Genomic DNA, 25,687 nt, shown 5'->3' on the forward strand with positions numbered 1-25,687 from the left:
TGACCCAGTTTATTCTAAGTGGAGATATTATCTGAATTTCAGGAGTGGGACCACACCTCATGCTCGCCGCCTCAGTTTATATATGCCCCCTTCACCAATACCCTCGGTTCTCATTTTCATGCCCACCTGGAGCCCAGGAGCCGCTGCCGGTCCTCTTTGAGGCCTTCCCCACATTGCAGCACCAGTACACGCTCCCTCATCCATCATCGTTCATCGTAACTGAGGATGTGGTCCCAGCTAGTGAAATTGCTAGTAAAAATGTTAATGTGATAAACTCACCAGCTACTGGCTCACTGACATCCAGTACAAGAAGGCCAGGCTTACCAAAACATACAGTTTGATTTGTGCGCTCTGCTGCTGCACACAAATACTGTCCAACACAAGGAATTCAGCCTGGATTTACACTCTTCCCAGTGTCCTATGGCAGGTCAGCTCTATCACAGGCAAGGACAGCTCTGACGCTTCAGAAGTGTTATCAAAATAAATAAATAAATAAACAAAATAGAAATAACATAGTAGTTTGGATCAAAAGCCAGACTAAGTTTTAAGATGCAATTGCATGGACTCGGAGGAACGAATATAAAGAGGGAGGGTACTCCAGAGTCTGGGAGGTACGACAGCAAAGGCCCGATCCCCTCTGGACTTCAGACGAGACCTCGGCTGCGTCAGGAGCATTTGATTGGAAGATCTAAGTGCCTTATTAGGGATTTACAAATGGAGGCGCTCGCGTAGATAGCTGGGAGATAAATTGTTCAAAATTTTAAAGGTAAGCAAAAGAATTTTGAATATTGGTACGATAATCAACAGGGAGCCAACGTAGGTTGGCTAAAACTGGTGTGATGTGGGCATAATTTCTAGTTCCAGTTAAGAGACGCGCAGCTGCATTTCAAACTAACTGGAGCCGGTGAATAGAGGAAGGTGGGAGGCCCGAGTAGAGAGAATTACAGTAGTCTAATCTGGAAGTGATAAGACCATGAATGAGTTTTTTAAGGTCCTTCAAAGGGAGGTATGGCTTTGCTTTAGATATCTGACGCAGCTGGTAGAAACAGTTTTTTACCACAGAGGAGATCTGTTTCTCGAGTTTGAAAGAGCAGGAAAACACCAAGGTTTCTAACAGTGAGTGAGAGATGGCTACCAAGGGACCCTAAGGCAGTTGTTCCAGCGGGGTGTGACTATCAAAAACTATAACTTCTGTCTTATCCTCGTTCAGTGTGAGAGACGTGACCACGTTTGGACCTCATTTAGACAGTCAAACAGGGGTTCCAGAGACGTAGAGACATCTGATGTCAAAGGGAAATAAATTTGTATGTCGTCGGCGTAGCAGTGAAAGGAAATGTTATATTTTTTAAGTATTACTCCCAAAGGCAGCATGTACAAGGAAAAAGAGAACTGGGCCGAGCACAGATCCTTGAGGCACACCACAATGGGGCAGAGGCCGAGGAGTGTTGCCCCATGGCTACGGAAAACGACCTCTTTGACAGATGAACCAAGATAAAGCTATAACTTTAAGACCAACGACATGTTCTAGAGATGAGAATCTTGTGGTCGACTGTGTCAAAGGCAGCAGTCAGATCTAGTAAAACTAAAACAATGGCCCACAGGTAGAAGAAGATCATTAAAAAGCCTAACTAACGCTGTCTCAGTGCGATGGCGAGGTTTAAAGCCAGACTGACTTTCACTGATACCGTTAGTATCAAGGAAGGACTGAAGTTGTTTTAGAACCACGTTTTCCAGAATTTTGGATATAAGAGGGAGTTTGGAGATCGGTCTGTAGTTAGAGCACTAGGGTCAAGATCCTTTTTCTTTATAATGGGTTGCACGACAGCGCGCTTAAATACTGACGGTGCACAACCTGATGACAGGGATACATTTAGTAAAAGTTGGATACAGGGACCGATAGTGTGCAAAGCTTCCTTAAGAAAACGAGAGGGAACGATATCACGGGGGGAGTTAGAGATGATCACTTATAGCTGTTAAATGAGAATAAGACAGTGGATTGAACTGTTGAAGGACAGTCAAGCATTCAGGGACTGGAACAGAGTCAGAAACTAACAACGACTCAAGATGAGAGAGACGCCCTCAGAACTTAAATTTTGTCAGTGAAATATTTAAAAAAATTATCACGAAGTACAGGAGAGGCATCCCTACAAGTAAAGGGGCAAGGGTTTATCGAGGAATTACAAATACTAAAAAGGGCTCGGGGATTATGGCAGTTAGACCAAATAATACCAGAGAAGGAGGCAGATTTAGCAGCTTTAACAGACTTTTGATACCTAGATAGACATTTACGAAGCATGTCCAGAGAGACATGGAGTTTATCTTTTTTCCATTTTCGCTCAGCGCGCCGACATCCACGCCTAAGGGCGCTGGTAGGGTCATTACGCCAGGGTTGGCGTAACAATTTGGCACTTTTTGTCCTCAGAGGTGCCACCGAATTAAGAATGTCGGCGCATGTAGTATTAAGAAGGTTGGCAAGTTCCTCCGCTGATAAATCTGCAATACCATTAACATCAGAAAGAGGAGAATCAAGAAAAGCAGCAGTGAAATGAGCAAGTGACTGAGAGCTCATCGAGCGCGTTTGCCGTAGAGAACCATCACTATACAAATCAACATTGTTAATAACAGTATTAAACAAAACCGGAAAATGGTCCGAAATCCCGAAGTCCTTAATGTCCGTGATGCAGATATCCAAACCACGGGACAGTACCAAGTCGAGTGTGTGACCTTTTGTGTGAGTTGGATCACTTACGAACTGGGTGAGATTAAACGAATTCATAAGAGCAAGGAAGTCTTTGACTAGTGAGCCGTCCTCGCAACAAACGTGGAAGTTAAAATCACAAAGAATTAAAATACGATCATAGCGTAAGACGACACTCCCCAGTAAGTCAGCAAATTCAGAAATAAAATCCGTAACAAATTTCGGGGGGCGATACACCACAGCGCAAAGAAATGAGGTTCAGTTCAGTTCCAATAACTGCACCTCGAAGCTGGGGTACATGATGACAGCGGCCGACATCGAAATTTGTTTTTAAAAACTGAAGCTGGCCCTCCACCTCTGTCAGTGGACCGGGGTGAGCTCAGAAAGGTGAATCGGGTTGGTTCTGAGAAAGAAAAGAACTCACCAGGGCAAAGCCAAGTTCAGTCAAGAATAAGAAGTCCAGCCCGGATGAAAGATTCAGCATACAGAGTCCTGAAGCTGGCAGCATGGTGTTCAGAAAACAGCCTGGGACTGAACACTAAGAAAACCAAAGAGGTCATTGTCAATGTCAGGAGGCACTGACTTGGCCCCCCTCTACATCAACGGGGAGTGTGTGGAGAGGGTCCACACCTCCCGGTTCCTTGGTGTCCTCATCTCTGCTGACATCTCCTGGACAGACAACATCTCAGCGGTCGTCAAGAAGGCCCAACAGCGGCTGCACTTCCTGAGAGTCCTCAGGAAGTACAAGCTGAACTCCAACCTGCTGCTGACCTTCTACCGCTCGTCCATTGAGAGCCTGCTAACCTACTGCATCACAGTATGGTACGGCAGCTGCACTAAGGCGGATAGAGGCTTCAGAGTGTGGTCAAGACAGCACAGAAGATCATCGGCTGCCCCCTCCCCTCCCTGAAGGACATTTATTCCTCCCGCTGCCTCAGCAGAGCAGCAAACATCATCAAGGACAGCTCCCAGTCTGGTTCTAACCTGTTCAACCTGCTTCCCTCAGGGAGGCGCTACAGGTGCATCAGCAAGGAGACCCACAGACCCATAACCAGCCTGAACTCACACATGATAAACACAGTTCCACCCCCCAATCTAGGACCTCTACACACAGACTACACAACTATCATCACCACTGTGCAACACTTAATTTAGGTGCAGTAACCCACACTGTAATATATAGCACTATGTTTTGTTTCTATATTTGTAGATAGTGCTGCAGAACTGTGCAACTCACCCCTCTTTCTTTTCCCACGTCTGCACTGAACAGGAGATGCTCTGAAGCTTATTGTGCATGTGTGTAGTGACAATAAAATGCATTCTATTCTATTCTATTTTTGTTCACATGCTAAGTTCAGCATTCAAAATCTTGGCGTTTGAGTCTTCTCTGAGTTTCAACTGTGTAAAATCTTTATCTCACTCCTAACATTTCTAAACATGGTCTCCTCTGCTGCACTGGAAGAAATTATCAATGTGTTTGTGTCACTGCATTTAGATTAATGTACTGGCCTCTGTGGATTAGAGAAACCACCAAGGCTCTGCACCAGTCTACAGCTGACTCTGTCCATTCTTTTAAAAAGCAGGTCAAAACCTTTTTGTTTAAACAGATTTTCTGTTAAGAAGTTTTTGAAAATTCGTAGTTATTTATTTTTAAAACTACAGGTTTATGTTATGTTGGCACTTAATGGGTTTTTTGTGATGGTTTGTCTGTGAAAACTTCTTTACAATCACTAAAAACCAAAGAACACCACCCCCACAGTAAAGCGGTGGAAACATGGGTCACTTTTCTGCTAAGAGCACAAGATGACCTCCCTGCATGGAGGGGCCAATAGACAGGAGCGCGTATCGTACTGTGACGAGGAACCTTCGTCCCATGAAGATGGATGTTCAAGCATGACGATGATCCAAAACATCGTGTCGAGGTAACGAAGCAGTGGATGAAAATAAGAGTGGCCTATCGAGTCTTCCACTCATCACCTCCAGCTGGTGACGGCAGATGGCTGCCCCTCACCGAGCCTGGGATTACTTCTTCTTCTCTGTAATGTTGTAGGGTATTTACCTTACAATATAAAGTGAGGCAACTGAAATATGTCAAAACAAAGCAGAGACAGCGATCAGTGATAACTGATTCTCAGTGCTGGAGATAAGGATGTACGGTAACCTTCAACATTACACATCCTGTGGACACATACTGTTTGATCTATTGTTAGCATAAAGACGCTGACAGGTGCAGATGAATGAGCCCCTGATTTCTTCAGCCTACAGCAGACAGACTGTCAGGAGTTAGCTGCAGGACTGCAGAGCGTATGCTTGGTTTCATGTTGTGTTGTTGTTTTTAGCCTGACAGATGCCAAATGATCTGTCTGATCAAACGGGTGATTGTGGAAGAACACAAGCGCTTTGTCCTCTGGAGGCTGCTGACCTTCTCTGGCCACACAAACTGCTACACACACTCACACACTGACATTAACCTGTCACTGTGGTACACCACTCTATACTTCACATATCTTGGTTGTCCTCATTTACACGACAAACTCTTAAATAGACACACACAGTGACACTGTACGCCACCCCGAGAGGCCCAGTGTGGCACGCTACTGGTGTGTCACATGCTCAGAGTCCAAACAGCCTCTGTGAACCCACACTGCTGCAAATATGTCGCCAGCACCTCCAGATTCAAATCAGTGTGTCATTGAGCAACAGAGGTTAGCAAAGGTGTCCCAGTCCAAATATGGTGTAACACCAGGAACATGTGGGACATTCCTTTCTTATGACTTCATAAACTCAGCTACTGGGAGATTAATCCAGCGTGGTGTGGCAGCTTTGATCGTAGACCAAAAATGTGCGCTCCAAAAAGATCCCAGCATAATCAAAACAGGCCGTCCTTTGGCGTCCACCGGGCAGTGTTTTGTAAATAATGTGTGTTTATCATTTATATGGGAATATAAAGAACTAGTTTTAGCTGTTCTACATAAACAGCATATCCCAAATATCATCAAAACAGAAAATTAGAATAAGAGCTTTCAAATCCAATTTATCGGCACAATTATTTCAATTTACTTAAATGTGCTCCGAGGGCTAACAGGCTGTTTAGATCACAGGGACATGTTACATAATGAAGTAATGAATGTCATTTCTAACTGTTTGATTTTAAAAAGTATGTTTGATAAATGTGGGACAAGGACAAGCATGTAATGGGATTAGTGGGGATAAATTCATGGAGGAGAGGAGAATGAGACAGACCTAATGCTAGCTAATGAAAGGACAGCAAACTAACACAGAGGAAGAGGTCAAGGCAGAACAACAAAGATTTCTTTGCAGGGTGAGATGAGGAAGGGAGGAGAGTAACCACTGTGATCACCCAGAAGAGAATGACTCAGGTCTGTGTCCAGTCTCCCCAAATCAGCATGACACAGCAAACTCAGCTACATAAATCTCTGAATTACCAGCTGAGCCACTAATCCAGGCGGTATGACACTCGCCAAACTGTTCTGTGATATTTTACCACCGAGCATAAAAGTGCTTACAGGAAAGGCCAGGAAAGAATAAGCCATGAATACAGAGTTTAAATCATAAGAATATTTTATAACGTTTAACATTACGCAGAAGCATTTCATATTCATGAAACGCTTTCAATTAAAAGAAAACATCGAAACAGGTAATAAGAACACACCCAACATGCTCAACACCCACTTTAGTACTTCCTACTCAGCAGTTTCAATTACTGGTTAAAGCAAATGTGTTAGAAACTTAAAGCACGTAAAGAATCTGCTCAAGTCAAACAAGACATCAGACAACACATCACCAAGAAGGCAAGTTTAAAGCAGTCCTACAGAAAGGTTTCAAAACTCACTCCCACAGCTTGATTCCAAGGATGTTAGATTCCTATCGGGCCTTTTCTACTGTTAATGTTTAAGCTAAATGACAACTTTGTTTGTCCACTGTCAGCATTCGAAACAACTTCTACAGGGTTTAATGGAGCACACAGATTTGACTTTTTACAAAAGCACTCAATGAGCTGTAGTAATGAAGAATTGTATCACAGTACGTTTTGTCATATCCTGTCTAAGATGTTTTTTCTTGCATGAGCCTAAGCACTCATTTATACTCGTATCCAATACAACTGATTTCGGTTTTATGCTTCCTAAAACCCTTAAAATTCCTTGTCAACGTCTTTTAGTTTAACCAATCCTAAAGAAAATCAAGCATTTCAGAAGCATGTTTTTGTTTGTTAAGCCATTGATCACTGAAACATAAAAAAGGCACTCAAGTCAAGGGATGAACCAGTATTGTGTCTAGCACGTACATAACAGACTTAGCAAAGAACCAATTTTAAACTGTATCTTTTAAACTGTGCTCTCAAACACATTTAATTTCTTACAAAATGCCAAAGACAACATAGTTTGACAGGCACAATAGCATCTCTGCAACAGCGTGATTCCCAAACAGCTGTCTGGGAGGCTGTAAAGAAATCATTGTTACAGAAGGGAAACGGAGAAAAGGCTGAACACTGCCAAATGGTTCAAGAAATGTCTTTCTTTGTAAGAAATTACATCTTTTTCAGTTCTTCTTTCAACTCTTGGTACCCCTACAGCTTCTCGTGTTCCTTCTTCCTCATGCAGCTGTCGTTCGGGACCACTACATCGATCACTACGGCCGTCTTCTTCTGTTTGTCTACCACAACTTTGTCCGTCTGTATCTGGAAGTCCCACAGGATCTTAGCTCGGTCATTCTCCACCACCTTTGGGGGCATCTCCCATTTTGACCTCGGGACTTCCAGGTTATACTCGGCACAGATGTTCCTGTACACTATGCCGGCCACTTGGTTATGGCGTTCCATGTATGCCTTGCCTGCTAGCATCTTGCACCCTGCTGTTATGTGCTGGATTGTCTCTGGGGCATCTTTACACAGCCTGCACCTGGGGTCTTGCCTGGTGTGATAGACCCCAGCCTCTATGGATCTTGTACTCAGAGCTTGTTCTTGTGCTGCCATGATTAGTGCCTCTGTGCTGTCTTTCAGTCCAGCTTTGTCCAGCCACTGGTAGGATTTCTGGATATCAGCCACCTCCTCTATCTGCCGGTGGTACATACCGTGCAGGGGCCTGTCCTTCCATGATGGTTCCTCGTCTCCCTCCTCTTTCTTGGGTTTCTGCTGCCTGAGGTATTCACTGAGCACTCGGTCAGTTGGGACCATCTTCCCAATGTATTCTTGGATGTTCCTTGTCTCATCCTGGACTGTGGTGCTGACACTCACCAGTCCCCGGCCCCCTTCCTTCCGCTTAGCGTACAGCCTCAGGGTGCTGGACTTGGGGTGAAACCCTCCATGCATGGTAAGGAGCTTTCTTGTCTTTATGTCAGTGGCTTCTATCTCCTCCTTTGGCCAGCCTATTACCCCAGCAGGGTACCTGATCACGGGCAGGGCGTACGTGTTGATGGCCCGGATCTTGTTCTTACTGTTCAGCTGACTCCTCAGGACTTGCCTGACCCTCTGCAGGTACTTGGTGGATGCAGCTTTCCTGGCGGCCTCTTCATGGTTCCCATTCACCTGCGGGATCCCCAGGTACTTGTAACTGTCCTCTATGTCTTCAATGTTGCCTTCTGGTAGTTTGATCCAACTGCTCCATTCTGTAGTCTGCATCTGTAGCCAGTCTTGTCAAAGACCTCACTGAGAGGGTTCAGGCCTATGCAGAACAGCAGCGGCGACAGAGCATCTCCATATGGGTTGCATCCTACTCCCATATGCTCTTCCAGTATTGCTCCATCTCCAGCCTTGGTGGGGCTCTTCTCATAGTGTCCCCCTGCCACTGAGAATATACCTTGAACTGTAGATTACTCTTAGTTAATTCTCCTGCCTTCTATCTCTCTGGTATGGTCCCTTCAAGCGGCTGGCCAAGGCTTTGAGTCGTTGCTTGGCAGTTTCCAAGGCCTCAGGTATGGGGAGCTTGCTGTACTTCTTAGGCACCTTCTTCATCGCACCTTTCTGCAGCTCTGATAGTTGGCTAACATCCCTTCGTGCTCCCTTGGTCTTTCAATTCAATTCAATTCAATTTTATTTATATAGCGCCAAATCACAACAAAAGTCGCCTCAAGGGTTTAGCCTTAGTGTCCTTCTCCATGGGAGGCATTGCTACTTGAGATTGTTCATGTTGCAGCCAAGAACTTCACTGGTGACTGCTGCCATGGTGTAAATCAGCTGGTTGGTTCCAGCGATGGTCACACTAGGGACTGTCCACTGCAGTAAAAACTCTGCATTATCACTCCGTTACCTGCTGGAAGCACTGCCACAGTCTGATTTTCTTTCATCACTACCTGAATTGTTTGACTAAAAGGAAAAAGAAATGGCAGATGTCCTTCTCTACAGGGGAGAACTGTTGGCAAACTGTTCACCACCCCCCAACCGCCCTGTCTGTCATCACTCCACTAGCATTGCTGTTTGTAATTATATTCACTCCACTTTTACACACCTATACATAATATCCTAAAAGCCACAAATCAACTAGAACCCTGCTCTGTTTGGTAATGAACTGTGATAAAACAAATATCCCCTGCCTATGAAAAACCATAGGCTTCCCAAGGGAGTCATGAGTTCATAATGTTCATGTTTATAAACACTTAAAGCTGACCTGGGGCCCGTTCTTCGTACCTCGCTAAGTAGGTTAGCCGGATTAGATTGTTGACGATTTCGCGTGATCCTGGATCAGTCGGTTCCCCGAAGCTCATCCGGGACTTGCTGTCATAGCAACAGAGCCGTAAGCGTAAACCTGCTCGGGAGCAGGTTTACTTTATGTAAACAGGATTAGATCGCGGCCACGCAGGTATGTCCGCTTCATTTATACGAAAGCAACAGCGATATTTTACCACTGTTTCACCATAAATAAATAACATCAATGTAACTAAAGATAATGCAGCACTTGATCCTTTTATTGATGTCACACAGATACATACAGGTCATTTCCTAAAAAAGGGAAATGAACTATTAACATTCTATTACATGTATGTGATTATTACAGATGTAATTCATATTTCAGAGTAGTAATTGTAAATTACTTCGTGTAATCAAGATGAGAGACCACGGCTATAAAAGCGAAGGTGGATTTGGGAAGCCTGTCGCAGCCATGTCCTGTCCGTATACGCGACCAACCCATTGCGGAAGGTGCAAGATTGATAAGGAGAGTCCTCAGAATTCAGCGTATATTGCGGGATAGACAGGATCCTTTAGCTCAGCGCGACAGTGTGCTCATAGAGAGATATCGATATTCCCGTGAGGGTATTATTTACTTAACCAACTTGTTGACGAGGGGGTGCAGGACCACCACCTGTCTTTTTTTCCTCTGCCCTTTTCTTGGTTGCTGTTATAAACAAACTAACAGAGTATTACAGGCCAGTATTACCTTGCCAAGAGACGCAAAGCAATCTAAGAGATAAATATTACCATTCTGTAGAATACTCCTGTATTCCACTTTTACTTGTTCCCATGTTCTTGTGGGTCCTGTTGTGGCTCTAATGTGAAAGGGGATATAATATAACATATTATAATATAATATAATGCCATATGATATTGGACAATATAGTGTCATATGATAGATCTACCCTACCGCCTACTGGTGTTGGCCAGAGGGGCCGATGGCGCGATATGGCAGCCTGGCTTCTGTCAGTCTGCCCCAGGGCAGCTGTGGCTACAACCGTAGCTGCCTCCACCAGTGTGTGAATGTGGGAGTGAATGAATAGTGGTATCGTAAAGCGCTTTGGGTGCCTTGGAAAGCGCTATATAAACCCAATCCATTATTATTATTATTATTAAATTACCTACGAGTTTGATTTGTCAGCAACTTTCTGCCAGCCCTCTCTCCTTGCTTTTGCAGCCTTTGCAGTGTTCTCTTGCGTTTTAATTAAACTCTGAAACTCCTGAAATCCCTCACTCATGAGTTCTTGCTCTGCTGCCGGAAAATACCGAGCGCGCTCCTTCGACATTTTCGCCGACCAATCAGCGGGTTGCCGATCAATGTTTCTACTATCGATGCGTAGCCCCTTTTACGACACCCAGTGATGTCACATTCCTGCGTCCAGCTGTAGTAATCGTCAACAGCAGGTGTGTTCGGGGAACCGGATTAGCGAGCTCACGGTTAGCGCGATGATTTGATCTTGGATGTGTCATTTGATCTTGGATGTAGTAAGCGACGTACGAAGAACGGGCCCCTGGAGTAGGTCCCAGGCCCTGAACTCCATAAGCAAGAAAATGGATTGATGTATAAATACACACACACATATATACAAATATATTAGGGGTGCAACGATACACAAAATTCACGGTTCGGTTCGATACTTTGGTGTCACGGTTCGATATTTTTTCGATACAAAAAAAATGTTCATGCCTTTTTAATTTGTCAGTTATTAAAATTATAAATATATATTTTAACTCAAAAGTACAGTTTTTAAATTTAATGTTGCTGAAACACCAAAGTAATAAAAAATAAATAAATCTATCTGATGGAGGAATCGCTCATCTTTGGAAAAGAGAGTTTATTACAGAGAAATGTCTCTTTCAAAATAAAAGCTATACTATACGCTTCTTCTGGGCTATATTCTCAGCAGCATATTAAACATATCAGGTCCCCATAAGGAGAATCCTGTGCTAACGGCTGTCTAAATGACTCGGGTAAAGTTTGTAGCATGGTGCTTGTTGTTTTTGTCGGCTTCCACTTGTCTTTGCACTAGGATGCTGTCGGAGTAAATGTGCAGTCATATTCGTTGTGTTCCCACTAGTGCTGTCAGCGTTAATCTGAAATGACCTTAACGCCACAACACGGCAAATCTCCGTTAACGAGCGACCGCGGATCGCCCCGTGCGTGGGGCTGGACGGCGTCAACACGTTAACGAGCTAACTGCGCTAACACACTAGCTCCCACCCATGTAATTGAGCATTGCGTGGCACATCCAACATACTGTTTTACTTTAGTCCATGACGCGCTTACCTTCAGGGTCATACGTCACATGAAGACCAAAATAGTTCCAAAGGCCAGATCTGAATGAGGGTGGGGGAGGTTCAGTTTGCCATGTTGCAAGGAGCTTAGCTTCTGTCTCGCTAGCTTGCACTGCGCTCAGTGGATCTGTGCTCGACAGTGCAGCCTAGGCGGAGTAGTCGAACGCAGATCCACTGAGCGCTCAACACAGACAGCATCTGCAGAAGGAAAGTTGATGAAATAAATTAAAAATGTTGTATTGTTCGATACATATGTGTACTGAACCGAAAGCACTGTATCGAACGGTTCAATATCGATACGAATATCGTTGCACCCCTAATATATATATATATATATATATATATATATATATATATATATATATATATATATATATATATATATATATATATATATATATATATATATATATGTGTGTGTGTGTGTGTTTCTGTGGTTCAGCATTATGATGCTGAACCACATCATAATGAATAAATGGATAAATTTCCAAAATCCCGGAGCAATGCAAATTAGCCGGTGTGAGGTAAGGAGCTCTGTCATTGGTTAGACAGTCTTAGCTTTGCACCTATACCAAAGGCCATTCAGCCTCTGTGTTTACACTCTGCCTACACAGATGTTGGACATGAGACGACACAGGAAAAGGATTTTTGATGTGAGGTTTTTATTGAGATTTTATTTCTTTTTTTTCTGATTTGAAGTATTTATTAATGGAATAATAATTTATTTTCAAATACTGATTTATAAATTTTTTTATTTTCAATTAATACAAGATATTTTAGCTTAAAATAAGTGAAAAAAATCTGCCAATGGAACAAGTGAAAAATCTCTAGTTTTTCTCTAGTTTCAAGATTCACTGTCTTGAAACAAGTTCCTTTAGCTTACTGAAATGTTGCCCTGTAGCTGATTGTGTCTTATTTTAAGTGTAATGAGATCATTTTGACTAGAAATAAGACAAATATACTTGGTAAGATTTTGAGTTTGAACCATTGTGCGACGCTCTCCTCGGCTCGACAGACACAATCTCACCATGTCGGCACAATATACTGAGTGCAATCCATAACATGATTTTATCTCACTGTAACTTTTAAATCGACCAAATGTTGCGTAAATGACGTGTCACGTGACTTGAGCACATGCACACCCCCTGTCCTCACAGCAGACATTCATCTTAGCCCCCCCCCCCCCCGTGTTTTGAGATCATTGCTGCAACAAAAAGTTGCCACACATATTTCTACATGAAACGTACTGAATCAGTTGGCACATATTTAATATATATTAAATATAATATAATGTTGTTTTGTTGAGTGGCTGAAATAAAGCTGAATCGCATCACAGGAACGACACAGCCCTGTTCCTCCAGGCTGTTAACCTGTGAATCAGCAAACATGTATGATTTATTGTCATTCATTTGCTGAACAAACTTTCCTCTGAACTTTGACCCCCTATGAGCAGCACCCTAACCATGGATTGGAGAAGAATGTGAGATGGTAACAATGACAGCTCAGGAGATGGCAAATACACTAGAAGAGCTACCTTTATATCATGCTGAGCTGAGGGTTTGTCAAGCCCAGCTCAGATTTTCAGGAGAAAGGTGATCTGAACCAAAAGCAGGAGGAGATCATCACATCTGGACCGAAGGCTAAGAAGGAAGAGCTTCTGCTGTTTGCAGTGTATACTGCTGTGGATGCTGTATCGTGTGACATGCACAAGATGTTTTATGCAGACTGAACTCTTTCTTTGTAGTGTTTACCTGGAGAAGATCGGAGGGGCTGGCTAAAATGATGAAAGCTCGAAGCAGATTAGAACACCGCTTTGAAAACTTGTACATGTGCTGTGGGTTTGAGGGGGATTCAGTGACCTTGTGGGGCCATAACAGAGAAATGACAGCAGTGTAGTGGATCAAATAAAGAGTGATGATGTTATATTTGTGACTGTAGCAGGACCAAGGCTCAAAAGGTTGCAGGCGTTGTTAATTGAGCAGAAGATGGACGGCATCAAGCCCTCTCCTCGACAGCTACAGGATCACAGTCTGCAGGTTCAGTTATGCAACGTTTTAGCATCGATGCGTGAAGTTAAGAGCAGACAGGGAGGTTATTTTTGCACTGGGCTGGAATGACTCAGTTTACCTGTCAAAGGCTATCACGGCTGGGAGAAAACCCTCAGCATTAGTAAAGAAGGACCACGGTGGCCTCTGGGTAGAAACACTGCAGAGTTCATGTGGATACGCTGCTGCATTAGGTCAGATAGAAATATCATAAAGCATCATTAAGTAAAAACGTTTATTAAGAACAAATGTTTAAATATTGTTAACGTGTTTCCCAGAAACATCTGTAGAGACAAAGAGCTTTCTGTTGTTGCTTCGAGGAAACAAGCTCTTCTTTTTAGTTTTGTCCTGGTATTTATTCCAGGACGGACTCATCCACTGAGCAGTGTTTGGGTTTCTTCGTTTTCCTCGTTCTGGATGCAAACTATTACAACTTGGGCTTTATTTCAGTGACAATGGCCTTAAGCTGCAATACAACAGGAAGTTACTCATATATAGTAATTTCCCAGACCATATTAAAAATCCATTAACAGGAAATACAAATGATGGGACAATGCCACAGCATGGACATTAGAACAGTTGGGAAAATTTACCTGGAAAAAGGTGAAAATGAGGCTTCATTGAACTGGAATTACAAAGACCAGGAATGTGAGATCCACCAGCCACAACTGAGGGTTTTTACACGTCATATCCTCAAAGTAGAACCACAGTGATCAAAAGAATCGACTTTAATGTTATTCTTTCTTTCTTTATGTCAGATTTAACCCCCCAAAAAGCTTTAATCTTTAACTAGTCTTTGGCCGTAGCTACAGTACGGTCAGGTTGACAGTTTATGGGTAACATGTGGCCACCAGGCACTGCGACACACTTCCATGTTATATTACCTTGGCGTCCCGTAGGAATACAGGAGAATCATGTGAGGAATCTAAGAGTTGTTTCTTAATTCAATTCAGTTTTATTTACACAGCACCAAATCACAACAGCAGTCGTCTCAAGGTGCTTTATACTGTAAGGTAGCTCGTACAATAATACATACAGAGAAAAACCCAACAATCATATGACCCCCTATGAGCAGCACTTTGGCGACAGTGGGAAGGAAAAACTCCCTTTTAACAGGAAGAAACCTCCAGCAGAACCAGGCTCAGGGAGGGGCGGGGCCATCTGCTGTGATTGGTTGGGGTGAGAGAAGGAAGACAGGATAAAGACATGCTGTGGAAGAGAGACAGATGAACCGCTGAGTGTTGTCCCGTCGAGGTGGCTCTTCTATGTTGTGCATTTATGGCACCAAACCACAAATGCAAAGGAAGAAAGGGTCGAGGCACAGCACCCAGCTGCCTGACAATATTCAGGCAACGTCCAAAGCCCCACAAAGGACCTACCCACACCCCACTGGCCCCGCCCAGATCAAGGAGCTGTCACAGCAGACAAAAATGTGAAGTCCGCACATAGTCGCCATGGCACCCACCAACCCACCACACCATCCCCCATGGAGCTACCAGGAGAGGCATACTGGCCCACTGAGGATCACAGAGGAGCAGACCCAGGGGGGCTGACAGCACAGCCCCCACCCACCAGTCGTGCAGCTTATTTTATCTTGTCAGCGTGAGCCCCACCTAAAGGGGACAGAGGGATTAGTGAGTTGCATTAGTGGGGCAGGAGAGAGTGAAGCAGGGGAGCCAATGTCACTGCGATACGACTCCTCAACACCATCCAGCCTGCCCCACCACTCATAATGAGTCCTGCTGTGCTCTGTAGCAATGATGCATTTTATGTGTGTGTGCCAGGTTAGTGCTGTGGATTCAAAGGAGCACAGTTCCACTAAACAGGAGATCAGGATAAACCCCAGTAACCAACCCTGCCCCCGCCATCACATATTCTCAATCCCAACAGAGGCCAGCCCCACAATGACATGCCACACGTGATACACAGCCAACATTACTGTTATAATTACATCTTTATTACTTTCCTTTCAACCTCTTTATTTTGCACCTTAAACTTTCTTTGGTTGCTACAAGCCACAAAGTCCTTTATGGTTTGTCTCTGTTGTGTGGAGGGCTGTTTTTAAGAGCTCAAAAATGGGTGTATCAGAGTCAAACAGGCAGCACAGTGGAAAAGTGGTTGGCACTGTTTCCTGACAGCAAGAAGGTTCTGGGTTCAAATCCAACATCTAAGCTGTTTGCATGCTCTCCCCATGTCTGGGTCCTCTCTGGGTTCTCTGGCTCCCACAGTCCAAAGACGAGCAGTTAGTGGGGTTAGGCTGATTGGTGTATGTGCCCATGAGTATGAGTGTACACGGGTGTTTCTCTGTGTTAGTGACAGTCTGACAGAAGGCTGCATCCCTCAGCCTCATGTGGGCTGTGTAGCCCCTTTACCACTGCAGTGAGAGCTCAGACCTGTTTCTGGTGGGTGGTGGACTCCTCCAGGGCTTCCCCTGATTCCCCTTCAGCCACAGAAGACTGTGGCCTCAGAAACTCATATCTGCTTTTTGCAGATGAAGCGAACCTGTTGGCTTCATCAGCAGGGGCGGATCTAGAAGGGTGGCATGGGGTGGCAAGTGCCACCCTAAAATGATCCCTTGCCACCCCAAGTGCCACCCCAGTTTTGCATATGACAGTGTTGTTTATTAAAATAAGTTTAACAGTTTGAGCGTAGTTACAGTCAGCAGTGAATATAAATGCTAGAACTGGATATATTCCATAGTGTCCCCCCCTCCACATTAACAAATGGTTCAGCCCATAGCAGGACGGCTTTCTTCTTGTTTTCAGCAGCAAGCGATGCTTATGATTGTGCCAGAGCACATTTTGAACAACACCATGGGAATTTCTGATTTTACACAGGTGGGTGGATGTTACACTGTGAAAATGAAGGAAGGTGAGTGCTATTTTAAATGGTTGTAGAAAATGAAAAAACAGCAGGTGTATTGGCTGCATTTTTAGATAAATAGTTGTATCTGTTTACAAAATGTACAATTTATATTTGCATTTCAAGTTATAAACATTTACCCAACACGTCTGTGGTTTTTTTACAGTAAAAAATACTGCTAGGATTTTAGGTTCTTTGTGTGATTTCAGATCAGTAATAGTTACATTAATAGTAATAGTAATACTAATGCAGTATGTCAGTGAAAAAACAACTAAATTCAGTTGAGCTGAAAAGATACCAAACAAAGCAAGAGGAGGAAAAAATAAAATGAAACAATCTGAGGGTGAAATACAAACGTAAACTCAAAGGAGTCACAAATGTCCGGTTGTATTTCAGACCTCAGAGGGTGAATCCAACAAATCATGAAAAATGAGGTTTACATGTTTGTTCATGACAGTGCAGATTTCTGACATTTTGTGTAATTTAAGCTGTAACAATGTGACTGTTTTCTAACAAAAACAGTGAAACTTAAGTTAGACTTGTGTTTGTAAATGAAGCGCCCCATGTTGTGTAGCTTTCTGGAGTTTATACTTATTGGGCTACATATGTATTTAATATACAGGCTGTACAGTACATAACATCAAAACTCACATGTTTCATGTAACTAAAGTGTGTAATCATGTGGGTACAGACAATAATTAAGTTATAGACTATATTTATATGAAAAACGTGCATACTTACTGCATTTGAATCATTTTAACCACATGTAACCACCTGCATATGTGTTTGGGGGAAAAAGGCTTTGATTTTGCCACCCTAAGAAAATTTCTCTAGAGCCGCCCCTGACCATTTCACAGGATTTGCATTTAAAGATGCAACAAGACTAAAATGGTTAGGGTCAGGAGGTCAAAGGTCAGAGCTCCTGTGGGTCTGAGGGCGGCCTCACGCTGGAGAAGGATGAAGGAGTCTGACCTGAGCCAGTGTTTGACATGAACACATCAGCACTGCTGTCAGTGAGCCTAACGACAGCCGTTAGCATCATTTCAGTGTTTCAGTCATAAAAACACTTCCTGTCTCTGTGGTGGTTACAGTGACATCATGCAGTTTGTGCTTTGACCTCCAGAGGGCGACAAATCAGCACAGACAGAGAGCTCCATGGACTACTTGCACTAACACTTCCGCGTTCTATGTAGTCCTGCTCCAGTGCTTCCGGTGCGGTTAAACCATGGCGACGTTCTACACTCGCTGCCTACAAGAGCTCCCAAAATTGAACATCACCGATGTTCATCGGATTTGCAGAGTGACGACTACCCCCGCCAGCAAATTAGATAAAGGATTTAAGTTATATGCTGCATCATATATACACAACTACGAAGGTAAGAAAACGTAAATTAACTGACAAAGAAACGCTAGCTAACGTCAAATGCAAACACTACGTTACTCCGCTATGTCCTTCATTTGATGTCAGTTCTCTACATTACATGTTTTCTTAAACGGTGTTTTATGTCGTCCTAAACTATAGTTGAGGTTTTCTTAACTAATGTCACTTTTGTTGTTAGACACTGTTAAGACTGTGCTCTTCTTGATCGTCAGGAGGAACTAGTTCAGGGCGTCGCTCCGTTCTCTCCCAAACACTACGCCGCGGTGGTTCAACTTTATAGCCATTCCACTCAAAAAGTGTTGGTACAGCACCTTTAATAAGCCTCCTTCGACCATCGAGGGTTGTTGGCTCTATGAGTTGATCACTGGCAAAGTGTCTGCAGCAGACCCTGGTGTGAGAGGTAATCGTGAAATGATCCCGGCGTATATTTACCAGCCATTGTCTTCTCAAGTCGGAATGGGTCGGAAAGGCATGAAAACTTAGTATGCCGTTAAATTTGGCTGAAGCTGAACAAAGTGGGACACAGCAATGCTCGGAGTATTTCTTCTCCTGTTTTTGAAAATGTTCTGTTTTAAATACTTTCCTTTTTATACTCATTCTGAAGCGACATTAGCATAGCTACCGATAGATAAGCAAACGTACCGGAAACGCACAAGCGGTACTATTTGGAAACGGAAATACGTCACATGCCCTAGTGCAAGTAGTCTATTCAAACTTTGCTGCCATCAGGAATAATTCTTCAAATATAATCATCAGTGTTTGAGCAGTTATGATATCAGGGACAATCTAGACATGTGTGACAATACTGAACATGTCACATGACACACCTCAAACATCATGTGATCCACTCTCAGTCTGCACTTTCATTCATGACTTCAACAGGTTGAAATGAGCTTTGAAGAAACATTCAGTGAAATAAATCTTTCATGGATTCATGTGAGCAGCAGATGAACTTTGTACCAACAACATCTTCAATAACAGAGTCTGAATGAAGCTCAGGTGTTGATGCTGCTCACTGATTGGACGCTTGCTTTCAGCTCTGCTCTCAGTCTTTACTGCACAGGTGAAGGTAGAAAGTGTGACTGGATCTATAGACTGGAAACAGAGAAACATGCTGAACATTTGAAGCTTTGCAGCAGAAATGTTCATGTTACAAATACAGCAGAGCTGATCTGGGATCAGTGTGTTCACACCTGCAGCTACAACAAGGTTTCATGTCTCCACACGTCAGCATGTGAACTTTACTCTGACTCAGTCTGAGCAGTCAGACGGCATATTTTTAAAGTTAACACATCAGCACACACAGAGCTGAGCCCCTCCCACCTGTGCTGAGTTTCAGGTGGAGCCCCGCCTCCTTCCAGGAAGCAGCTCACCTGTGTGTCCGTGTTTAGTGTCCAGGTGTGGAGTGGAGCTTGTTGTTGGTGTGTGAAGAAACTGTAAGTTTGCTTTGTTTCCTCCTTTAACAGTTTGTCTTTAGGAACTTTACTGTTTGTTCAGCTCGTGTTTGATTTCTTCACACAACAAACTGTGTGTGTTTGTATTTCCGGTCTCTCCATTAAAGTCAGTGTGTAATGTTTCCTGGCTAACATCAGCTGTGTGCAGCTTAGTTCAGCACAAATCTGCCGCTCCATAGTTCACGGTAACGGACTCACAGCTGGACCAACGAGGCCGAGTGTGTCCGCCACTCTGAGCTACGTTCGTGTTTGTGTACTTGTAGTTTGTACTTTGAGTTCACTCAGAGCCCACAGAGGACGCAGCGTACGTGATGACGTCACAGCCCTCTGCCTCCTTTACTGTCACTGTGATTAATATTTACACACGAGACACCTGCAGAGCTCTGACGCTGAGCTAGCACACAGCATGCTAACGCTAAGCTAACGCTAAGCTAACGCTAAGCTAACACTAAGCTAAAGCTAAGCTAACACTAAGCTAACACTAAGAGTTCTTACAGACACGAGTTAAAAAGCTGCTTTTAGTTTGTGATCAGAGTCCAGGACTGAGAGCAGCAGCAGAGCTGATGGATGATGAATTACTGGATGGAAGAAGCTTCTCATTAGCAGTGAATCAGTGTGTGTGCAGTTCTCTGCAAACTCAGCAGCAAGAATTAGTGTGAAGCTTTAACTCTGCTGATCCTCTTTGAATCCTGGATCAGCTGAAATGTTTAAAATGTTGTTCACACGTGTTGGACTGACTGAAGCTTCCAGTCACAGTGAAGCAGTGTGTGTCAGTGAATGCATCGTGTGTGCTTCAGGCTCCATCTAGTGGACTGATAGCAGAGCAGCTGATGGCAGCTTCCTCTGCCTCACACTGCTGTCTGACTGCATCCAGCTGACACTGAGATGAAGCAGGAAAGAAGCAGCTGATATTTGGACAGCACACATGATGGAAGGAGGATTTCAGCTGATGTGCACATGAATGATTTGTGTTTCCTCTGCAGGTAGAAAGTGTGTGTGAGCTGAATTGAGCAGCATGGATCAGTGTGAGGACAGAGAGGAGGGAGCCCCTCCCTCTAAAAGCACTCTGTGTGGGGAACATGAGAGCCAGACCAAAGCTCAGAGGTGAGATGACCATCTCTAACTGTCCATGACTCTTCTCCATGTCACAGCTCAGCACTCACATCACTGCTGCATCATTATTCACAGGAACCAGCCTGGACCTCGACCCAGCTCTGTGTCCTTACAGAGTGACGCGTCTAAAGATCGTCCCATTTATTTTAAATCCCAGCCTGCGTCTGCTGCAGAGAGGTGAGCTGTTAGCAACATGAACTCTTTGATGTCAGTTTATCTGATTTAAATGAACTGTTTGATGTTTCCTGGTCTCTAAACTGCATCTCAAAGGAAGTCACTGAACCTTTATTCCTTATTTCTATCAAACATGTCCAACATTTAAACTCCTGCTGCTCACAGTGGGACCATCAATAGTCCTGCACAGTGTAAATGACCCCTGGGTGGCGCTCTGTTCTTACACTGTGAAACACTACTTTGGAGTTTCCTTCTGCTCATTCTCAAAACACATTTTTCTTCTCTGACAGGATCCATGGGAGACCTGCTGGACCTGAACCTGGACCCAGCTGTGTGTCCTTAAGGAGTGACCGGTCTAACGATCGTCTCATTGATTTTAAAGTCCAGCCTGTGTCTGCTGCAGAGAGGTGAGCTGTTAGCAACATGAACTCTTTGATTAAACTGCTCGATGTTGTTGGATATAAACTACAAACACGTCGTTCCCTCAGTCCCATTTAAACTGTCTTTTAAAACAAGCCTTTGGTTTCTAAACAACTGAAAACCCACTTCAGCAAACAGGAAGTGATCAGAGCGTCCGTCCACTTCCTGTCAGGCCCTGCAAACATTTCATATTGAAGAAAAGTAGCTGACATCTCACATTTTTACTCCACCACATTCAACCATTTTGACATTTTACAGCATGAAACTCTTGTCACATGACTCCTGTTATGTTATAGAGTCATGTGACCACCAGGGAGGGATTTGTATGGATGAAACACATTCAAATCAATCTGATTCATCAATGGAAACATTTTTGGTGTAAATGCAGCAACACTGAAAACGCTGAAGATAAAAACACAACAGATGAAATATGAACAAATCGAGGCTTTGAATACACGTGTGTGTGTTTGAGACACAGAGATAAATGGATTGTGTGTCTGTCCTATTGCTGCATGAGGGTTTTATTGTAGATTTTGTGCGTGTACACTTTTGACCACGAAGGTGTTGAAAGGGCGTAAAACAGTTGGAGGCACCAGAGTGAACACTAGTGCTGTCAGTAGATTAAAACATGACTAATTAATGACACAATCTTCTGTCATTAATCCTGATTAATCACAATTACTTGATCAATAGCTGCAGTTACATTTTTCCAACTTTATATTTAAGCCTGTAACAGACGTTTACACCATATAATGAAGTCAATGCAGAATAAACACAAAGAATGTTAAACGCTTCAATTCAAAGAGACTTTGAATAGTTTTCAGTCTTTAACTCAGCTTCTCTGCTGTAAATACAACTTTGTAACAAACATATATACTAAAAGCTAAGTGTGCACTAATATATAATAATATATCATCTATATTACTGCTGTTAATGAAAATGTTTAATCAGACTCATCACAGGGTTACTGTGGATTCATTTGGATTAATCACCATTAAACATCATTTTTAATGTAAACGAATCAAAGTTCATTTCATGAGCAAACAGACTCGAGAGAAAAGGGCAAATTTACACACTTAACATGTTTATTGAACATGTAAACATTGATTAACCTCCTGAATGAGCCGACCCCCCCAGGGACAGTCCTGCATGCTAATGATGGGCTCTGCTCTGTACCTGCAGGATTCTGTCAGCCACAAACTCCTCAGCTGATCCTGAATCTGAGCCCATCTGTCAAACAATCATTTTCTTCACCGGTCTGTGGAGGTGGCACTGATCCTGCAGCAGTCTAACACTCTCTGTCACTCTTCTTCAAGTCTTTGACACGAGGAACCAAAACTATGTTATTAACAACACTAACAGGTCTGCAGTTTGTCCACTTGGCAGTTGTGTCATCAGTGCTTTGCATTGTTGTGATATTTTAAGCTGGAAGTGCTTCGGTGAAAAGAAAATTCCTTCTGTCACGATGTGCAGAATCCTTCATGTTGGTCGGCTGGTCCGTCTTGTTATTTTTTTAATACTCAAACTTTCCATCGGGAGGTCAGTGTGTGTTTGTCATCTTCCATATTGAGCTGATTGGTTCAGCTGCCGTCACTAACAGATGTGCTGCACATCTGCACGTGTGCAAAGGTAACTCTACTCGGACAAACTGCTCGAAGTGCGTCGATAGAAACATTTCAGGGATTTTGAGTCGTTCTGCTCTCCAGATGTGTCGTGTTAAAGGTTGTTATCATGTTAATCATGATAACAGATGAACCCCTAACCCTACATGTTAATTTTGACAGCACTGGTAACTCCTTTTTAATGTTCTTCTGTCAGATCATTGATTAGACTCGACTCCAAATACGAGACTCGGAAAACTCAAATGAAAACTCAAATCAAAGCAATGAGAAAAGGACTTCTTGTGTTAGAATGAAAACATATGGAAGTGGTCAGGTTTCAAACACTCGTTGAATCTACTGCACAGTTACATTCAGGGACCTGTGGCCTCCTGAGAGCATTAGTTGATGGTTCATCACAGTTTTCTCAAAGTTTCCTCTGAGCTTCTGCAGCATCATCACTTCCATCACTGATGAAAGAAAGTTCATAGAAAACAGAAAATATATCTTCAGAATCTGAGAGTCTAAAACTTGACAGACTTGATTCAGATGAAGTTATTTGAGCAGAAACTCCTGGATCGTTATCCTGTGTTGATCTAATCCTTCATGGTTCTTCCACAGAGTGGAGCAGCAGAGCTCAGAGGTTCCCAGTGGTCAGTCTGCCCAGCAGCATCAAACACAGCTGGACTCCATATTTATGGTCTGTACATGTACAACAACTACTTTATTATTAATATTAATAATAATGCATTTATTTATAGGTCCCTTTCAGAACACCAAGGACTCTGTGGACTAAATGACCAAAAGAAAACAAACTTTGAAATCAGACGGTGCAAATGTGATCACAGGGAAACGTTTTAAACATCGAGGCTTTAAACAGAAACCAAAGTGAAACAGTTTGTAGTCGAGATCAGTGGGAATGAAGCTGAATAACTGTTTCTTCAATAACTTTGATCTCTTAAAAAACAAAAACTAGCTGAAAGTCTGGCTGCTCTTATGAAAAGTACAGAGAAATTATGGGTCGCTCAACACTTGTGCACAATATAAGAGTTTAAATAAATCTAAAGAATAACTCAAAGTCCTACAATCATACTGAGAAAATCATCTACAGCTAACTATCCAAGTGGATTTGTTTAAGACAGCTCCATCTGCTGGTGGCCCTCTGCAGGTGCATGAAAGGGGCGTGTTTATATTGAAAGTAGTAGAGAAAGTAAACCCCACGGGAAGGAGGAGGACTCTCAGCGGCTTCCAGCTCATATTCAGACATTTGACTTCTCACTGAAAGCAGCAAGTTTGAGTGTCTGTACCTTAGTTAGAAGAGATAACATGGTCATAGTAATTAGAGTTGATTGAGCAATGCTGTCCTTATAATGTAGTTTATGATTTTTATGGACAAGTCCAGTTTTTCTGTAGAGCCTCTCAAGTTGGTGACAGCAGCAGTGGAAGTTCACGTGTAAACCAGAGCAGCAAATCAGGTCCAAATGTGTTGTTCACAGTGAGTGGGATCATCATTGGCTGCTATGTTAACCTCCTGCAGCAGGATGTCTTTGGTCAGAGAATGGATAGATCACTAAGTCATTGTTGAGTTTAGGGAGACAGTAGACAGTTGGAGGAGGTTCAGCCAGTTGACACACAGTAGATAAAATAACTGAAGGCAGGAGCAGACACCTGTATGACTTTCCACCTCTCACATAGATTATTTCCCTGGGCAGCGCCACAGGGCTGGTAGATGTAAACAAAGCTGGAGGAGAGGATTGATTCATCTGAGAAAAGTCACAGAGTTGTGTCTTGATGCTCAATCATCCAGGTACGTAAATCCCAAAAAGCTTGATTCTGTTCATCTGGATGTTTTCAGTGGGAGAAACGTTTCATCATCATCAGGTGACTTCTTCAGTCTCAGCTGACTGCAGGTTTCAATCTCATAAACAGGACATTTGTATGACTGAAACCAGCCCACTGAAGGAACAATGGGCTGGGAGGTCAGTTCATTGATCATTGGTACGCATATTGTCAGGACCATTGATCAATGGTTGTTGATCAATGGTCATGAGTCCAGTTCACAGAGAGCTGGGGAATGGCTGCAATCACAGCATGTAAGATGGTGACAGTTGTACCCTTAGGCCCCTCCTCCATTCAGAGATGGTCTTTCCTTTTCACATAAATGGCCTCCTTGACTCCGCCCTCAAACCAGCGTTCACATTTACTCAGGACCTTCTTGATGTGAAGTTCTTCTGCTTCGCTGGCTGCTGTGTCTGTGGGGATGGTGTTTGTTCTGTGTTGTAGCGTCCTGATGACGCCCAGTTTGTGCTCCAGTGGATGATGAGAGTCAAACCTTAAATACTGATCTGTATGTGTAAACAGAGTGAACCTTTAAGACCAGTTGTCTGTACGATCAACTCAGTCACCTGAAACATCTCCAAGTTTCTGGCTTTGATCATCAACCTGTTGGTAGTTCAGCTCTGAACACCAGTGAAATGTTTCTCCCACTGAAATCGCTGCATTCATATGAACAGAATCAACGTTTTGGGATCATGGAGTTGTGGACAAAGTCTCAGTTAATCAGATAAAGTCAAACCTATAATTGGTAAAGAGTTCGTGGATGATATGCCCCTTGATCGTAAAGAAGTGGATGTTGTGTGGACTAAAGTTCAGAGTGGTGGGTCATTCATAAAGTATTCTGTTCCAGCTGCTGGAGGACAACATCATCACGTTTGTGAAGAACGAGCTGAAGAAGATCCAGAAGGTTCTGAGTCCAAATAAGCCCCAGTGCTTGGAGTTTCAGAGGGAGGATGATGAGCAGAGGAGAAACAGCAGAGAGGCATTTGTGAAGATCACAGTGGACTTCCTGAGGAGAATGAAGCAGGAGGAGCTGGCTGACCGTCTGCAGAGACGTAAGAGGATTTATCTAAAGATTTAAGCTGCTGGATAAATGAGAGACTTGTGACACCAGTGTGTTCAGTCA

General features: G+C 43.3%; 1 protein-coding gene across 1 annotated transcript in view; it reads left to right on the forward strand.

Annotated features, from left to right (window-relative positions):
* Window positions 1–25,687, forward strand: part of LOC308410888 (uncharacterized protein) — a 176,358-nt gene that overhangs the window by 119,919 nt on the left and 30,752 nt on the right. Inside the window, exons 2-7 of the mRNA XM_080904549.1 lie at window positions 19,365–19,402; window positions 20,404–20,524; window positions 20,609–20,710; window positions 20,998–21,114; window positions 23,347–23,425; window positions 25,412–25,616. Coding sequence (XP_080760675.1) covers window positions 20,436–20,524; window positions 20,609–20,710; window positions 20,998–21,114; window positions 23,347–23,425; window positions 25,412–25,616 — 592 coding nt within the window. The 5' untranslated portion in view covers window positions 19,365–19,402; window positions 20,404–20,435. The remainder of the gene's footprint in view (window positions 1–19,364; window positions 19,403–20,403; window positions 20,525–20,608; window positions 20,711–20,997; window positions 21,115–23,346; window positions 23,426–25,411; window positions 25,617–25,687) is intronic.

The sequence above is a fragment of the Rhamphochromis sp. 'chilingali' genome, assembly GCF_963969265.1.
Source record: "Rhamphochromis sp. 'chilingali' genome assembly, chromosome: 15".
Lineage (NCBI taxonomy): Eukaryota > Metazoa > Chordata > Actinopteri > Cichliformes > Cichlidae > Rhamphochromis > Rhamphochromis sp. 'chilingali'.